This window comes from Primulina tabacum, chromosome 11 (genome assembly GCF_025594145.1).
Source record: "Primulina tabacum isolate GXHZ01 chromosome 11, ASM2559414v2, whole genome shotgun sequence".
NCBI lineage: Eukaryota > Viridiplantae > Streptophyta > Magnoliopsida > Lamiales > Gesneriaceae > Primulina > Primulina tabacum.
This window is the reverse complement of record NC_134560.1, coordinates 8,789,282-8,795,462: the sequence shown is the minus strand read 5'-3', so window position 1 is coordinate 8,795,462 and position 6,181 is coordinate 8,789,282. Positions and strand designations below refer to the sequence as shown.

The following is a 6,181-nucleotide window of genomic DNA, read 5'->3' as shown; positions in this document are numbered from 1 at the left end:
TTAATAACAACGCATTCATCATTTCTTTCAATGTGCGATTCTTTCTCTCCGCAATGCCATTTTGCTGAGGAGAATAAGGTGCAGTTCTTTCGTGTTTGATACCGTGTTGAGCACAAAACTCAGCAAATGGTGATTCATATTCACCTCCACGATCACTTCTTAGCACCTTAATTTTCTTGCTAAGTTGGTTTTCAACTTCACTCTTATATTGGACAAATTTGTCAATAGCTTCATCCTTACTTTTGAGGAGATACACATAACAAAATTTTGTGCTATCGTCAACAAAAGTGATGAAGTATTTATTTTCACCACGAGTTTGTACATCTTTTAGATCACATATATCACTATGAATTAGATCAAGTGGTTCACTATTTCTTTCAATAGTTCGAAAAGATGATCTTGTTAGTTTTGCCTCAACACAAGTTTCACATTTGTGTTGTTTATCAATTTGGAATGCAGGAATGCTTTTCATGTTAATTAGTCTACGAATTGTATCGTAATTAACGTGTCCAAGTCTACCATGACATAAACAAGAAGACTCAAGCAAGTAAGCAAAAGTATTAACTTTATTCATCACAGGCTTAACAGCCATAACATTGAGTTTGAATAACCCATTACAAAGATAACCTTTGCCAAGAAACATTCCACTTTTCGACAAAACCACCTTATCTGACTCGAATACAATGCGGAAACCATGCTTGTTCAGAAGCGACCCTGACACCAAGTTCTTGCGGATGTCAGGCACATACAGCACATTGTTCAAAGTCAGTTCTTTTCCAGATGTCATCTTTAGGACAACTTTCCCTTGTCCCTTGATCTCGGAAAGTGGCGAAATTTCCCATGAATAGTTTTTCACCATTCATAGATTCCTCAAGAGTAGCAAACATCTCCTTGTCGGAGCAAACATGGCGAGTAGCACCAGTGTCGATCCACCACTCCCTTGGGTTAGAACCCACCAGATTAACTTCTGATATTACAGCACAGAGATTCATGTTCGAAACCTCTTGAGATATGTTCTCCACCATATTCACCTCTCGGTTTCTCTTTGGCTTCTTACATTCAGATGCCTTGTGACCCATGCTATCACAGTTATAGCATTTTCCAGAGAATTTCTTCTTTGAAACACCTCCTTTGGGTCTAAGGTTCAACTTCTTGTTGGAGGGAGAGAAGTTTCTCTTTTTCGAGCTTTGGCCATGCTCGACAACATTTGTCTTAGCGGAAACAGGAGAAAACAATCGTCTTTCCGAACTCTTGTTGTCTTCCTCGATGCGAAGTCTAACAATGAGCTCTTCAATGTTCATCTCCTTTCGCTTGTGTTTTAGGTAGTTTTTGAAATCCTTCCAAGCTGCTGGTAGTTTCTCAACTATAGAAGTCACTTGGAAAGATTCGCTCAACGTCATCCCCTCGGCGTGAATCTCGTGAAGAATCACTTGGATTTCTTGAACTTGACTGATAACCGGCTTAGAATCCACCATTTTAAAATCCAGAAAGCGGCCTACAAGAAACTTCTTGGCCCCGGCATCCTCGATTTTGTACTTTCTGTCAAGGGATTCCCATAGCTCTTTGGCTGTCTTCTTTTCGCAGTACACATTGTACAGCGAGTCTGCCAATCCATTCAGCACATAATTTCGGCATAGGAAATCAGAATGATTCCAAGCCTCCAGTGCACTGACGGATTCAACATCTCCCTCACCCTCTTTCAGGTTAGGAGCATCCTCGAATAGGAATCTAGCCAGGTTCAGTGTTGTCAAGTAAAACAACATTTTCTGCTGCCACCTCTTGAAATCCACACCAGTGAACTTCTCAGGCTTTTCACCGTGGCTGGCTAGGACAGTAACCGCAGCAGCACGTGGGACAACTTGAGTAGGCACAGTAGGGACAACATGACTAGTTTCCCTTTGCACGCTGGATTCAGTAGCCATATCTGAACTTTAAACCACGTAATGAGTAAAATCTGTTTTAAGTTTGTTGATAAAATTATATGGAAAAACAGGACAGATATGCAGTAAACCAAACAAGCGTGCTGTTCACAGTAGAGTATGACTAATGTATAAAACCAGCAAATCAGTATCTTGAGGAAAACAATAGAATAATGCTTAATTAAATCAAACTGAGGCCTGTAGCTTGTACAGTTTCCTTAAAACAGATTCGCTCCCTCCAGTATGTGCTCCGAGGATTCAGCGGACGTCTGTTTCCTAGGATACAACGGGCAAACCAGTAGAGTTGCAGCACAAAGCACTATGCTAGCGAACAAAATCAGTACCTGAACTTTAGCAGTAGACGGAGCAGAAGCAGAACAAGCAGAAACATTACTGTAGCAGAACACGCAGAAGTACTGTAGCAGAACAATGTAGAAGTACTGTAGCAGAATTTCAGTACTGTAGCAGAATTTCAGCAGAACCAGAAATTCAGCAGAACGACAGCAAGATGGAAAACAGAATGCAAGGGAAAGTGAATTTGCAGGTGTTTTTTCTCTCTCCTTTCTTGGCTAAGCACATCTCCTATTTATACATGTCAATCCCATCCATATGAAAGGCCAAAGGTTGCCTTAAAGATGGTAGATGAAACACCAAGAGTTGGTGAGGTGAAGCATCAAAAGCCAAGCCATGTGAAAGGTCTCAAGGGCATGTGAAAGGTCTCAACCAAAAAAAATAACAAAAGATGACATAGACTGCTAGGCGATTTTTGCCTTGATCGGTCCGACATTCGACGCGCCCAGGTCGCGCTCGTACGCTTGCACACGAGTCAAGCCTTTTTTCCACTGCAAATCGGGCCCATGATTTGCACCCCCCTTGCGCCTGTGTGCGCGAGAGAGAGCCTCTTGACCAATCATAGTTACACCTCCATAAAGTGCAACACAATATAACTTATCTATACCACTTCATTTTTCCAATGTGGGACAAACCCACCTTTCCAAATTTTCATTCACTCACATGGAAAGCCCATAGGCCTAAAAGCCCACCTTTAATCCAACAATATGCTTATAATTAGAGGCACACACAAATGAAGTGTTTTTAGTCTGTTGGCTTCTCCAACCAATCGCACAAATATCAGAAGAAAATTTCATTAAAATTCATATGATCCGTACTTCACAAAAATTGAATCATAAAAAAATTCACCTCAAATTCATCATCAATACATATTTGAGGCGTGCTAAAAATGAGTAATGAGCATTCAAAAACACAATGAGGCCCTAATCAGAACCAACTAAAATAATCTCTTTAATTCATTTTATTTCCTTGAAATCCGCGAAGAGATCATATTTCAACCTACTCTCTAATAGAATGGATATGCCAACAACCGACTTGTTAAGTAACATACACTACTGTTTGTACTACTCGCAGTGCTTATTCTGGATAAAAACATTAACTCGATATAAAGCCAAACTTTGGTCAAGGAATTAATAAATGGACTTGTCCGGATTATGTTGACAACTTTAGGCATTTCATTGTAGAAAATTGCATAATTTCCATCGTCTTAGAATAAGAGCAGTGCCAATAAGCAACTAAGAGATGCACAAGTCATATAGAAAAGCATTTCATAAACTTGTTCGATCCAATGGAAGTTACCACTATGTACTGACCATACTACAGATTATGGAAAATCAAGTTTTACATTAATAAAGATTAAATTATAGTAAAAGAGAAGCAGGAATACAGAAACCAAAAAGACCTTTGTGGTACTTTCACGTTCTGCGCCAATCTTGTAATGTTTGATCCGACAAAGAAAACAATGATAAACGTTAAAAAAATGCTATTGAATTAAGAAGAGCAATTAGGAAAGAAACATTTCCACTTAACCACGACACTGGAACGAGGTAGTGTCATATTCCTATCACACGCTAAATCAAATGGAACAAAAAGTAACGTATTCAACCCATCCAATGACCAAAAAAATAAAAGATAAAGAACTCAAGCACATGATAGAAGGACGAGGAAAGGAATGCAATGAAACAATTCCCGGAATACACTCACTGAATGAAAAGAAATCCAAAGTTGAATTGAAACCATAAAAATACCGAGGAAAAAATCACGAGTAAGCAATTCGCAGAAATACACATAAGCAATTCGCAGAAATACAATCCGATGAACTGCCCAAATAGATGAGCACCTACTTCAATGAGTAATTTCAATGAAACCAAAGATATATCAAAATCAAGACCTACATTTACAGAGCAATCATAACTCAATTACCGGAATATTTATCAAAACCAGTGATTGTTCCTAAATATTACAGAATCGTGCGAAGGTCCCTTGCCTTTCAGATTAGGGCATCTGATGACTGAAATCAACAATAATGACACAGGCGGCGCCGGTAAGGAGCACGTGGCGGCGAAGATGGCGGATATGTAGAGGCGGCGACAAGGATTTTGCAAAGAAGAAATCGGCGCACAGGAAAGAAAAAAAGAAATTGGGGCTTCCGGGAATGAAAATTGAGCGCGCTTAGAAAATAACGTGCGCGCTTTTTTCTTCCACAGGCGTGCACATAAAAAGCACGCCGTTAATAATAATATTAACGCGTGCTTTTAATGTGCGCTGTTAATGTATAAACACGATTTTTTTTAAAAAAATTTAATATTATTAACAACGTGTATTTTAATGCACGCTGTTAATATATAGACACGATTTTTTTAAAAAATTAATATTATTAACAGCGCACATAAAAAGCACGATGTTAATAATTATATTAACGGCGTGCTTTTAATGTGCGCTGTTAATAAGACACGATTTTTTTTTTAAAAAAATTAATACTATTAACAGCGCACATAAAAAACACGTCGTTAATAAAATTATTAACAGCGTGCTTTTTATGTGCGCTGTTAATAGTGCACACGATTTTTTTAAAAAATTAATACTATTAACAGCGCACATAAACATGCAAGCTGTTAATAATAATATTAACGACGTGCTTTTAATGTGCGCTGTTAATAGTGCGCTGCGAAAAGTCATTTTTGTTGTAGTGACATGTAGACCAAGATGTTGAAAACTTGACATAAATTATGTATGAATTAATAGCGTTAAAATCATGAATAGATGAATCAATAATTAATTATATATTCGATCGACTTACCAATTTAGGGTTCGATTACTCATAATAATCTGTCTCACAAAATTGAATATGAGACCATCTCACAAGACTGTTTCGATAATTTAAAATAATAATAGAAAGTGTTACAAACGAATAACAAAACCATAAACATTTGAGAAGAAATAAAATTGAAAACATTCATGTTATTGCCAAAAAAAAGTAAGTTGAGAAAGATTTGGATAGAGTTCAAATTTATAATCCAAAAGTGAAAGATAGATCAATCAATCTGATCTGGTGACGACATCGAAGGAGGAAGAGTTGATTGAAGTTGGCCATGTAGGAATCACAAACGAGTACAAGTGACGAAATGGGAATCGGCAACGATAGTTTTTGCTGGAATCACCCAGAATTTTCGATGTTTTAGTCTTGATATTGTACGACAAAATGACCTCTTCGTTTATCAAGTAGACAATCTCTTGATCAGATGGATGAAAAGATAAAGGCACCGTAGGTAAACTCAGGCCACTGTCAGACTGGATGTCGCTGATGCCGACTCTGTGTTGGAGACACCAATATTCTCCACGATCATAATCATTCAATACCCAAATAATTAAACTTCTGGAAAACTCATTGAATGCTACCACAAAAAATCTCAGATGCCCTTCATGTTCGTTTAATATGTAAGAAATATGACACATGTTAAAAGAAGTAGCGTGTACAAATTGATATTGGCGACGGCCAAGAAAATTTAGATGCGTACACGATTCTCCTTCTGAATCTCGGCTCCCGATACACTCATCGATGGTATGAGAAAACGCCTATAAATAGAGCGATTGAGGTCCCTAAGCACACACACCTCATAAGAAATATACACCATCTATCGAGAAGGTGGAGTGCTTAGAAGGCTTCAACCGAGAAGAAAAACAGAGAATTTCAAAATTTTCAATGGCCGGAGGTAACACTCGATTTAAGCTTCCGCATATTATATATTATGTTTATATATACGTAGAAACATGGCTTTGAGAAAAATCTCTAACATTTGGTATCAGAGCCGTGATACCTCTGTCTTGAAAATATTTGTTTTCAGATCAAGAACTTTAAGAAATTATTTTGGAGTTTTACGTAAGAAATGAATTTTGAAGTTCGAACATAA

At 37.7% G+C, this 6,181-nt stretch overlaps 1 protein-coding gene across 1 annotated transcript; it reads right to left on the bottom strand.

The window, feature by feature from the left end:
• Positions 1-737: 737 nt before the first annotated feature.
• LOC142519607 (uncharacterized) lies at positions 738-1,922 on the bottom strand. Its single transcript, XM_075622647.1, has one exon. It carries the CDS (start codon positions 1,920-1,922, stop codon positions 738-740), a length of 1,185 nt encoding a protein of 394 aa, XP_075478762.1.
• Between the last annotated feature and the right edge of the window lie 4,259 nt (positions 1,923-6,181).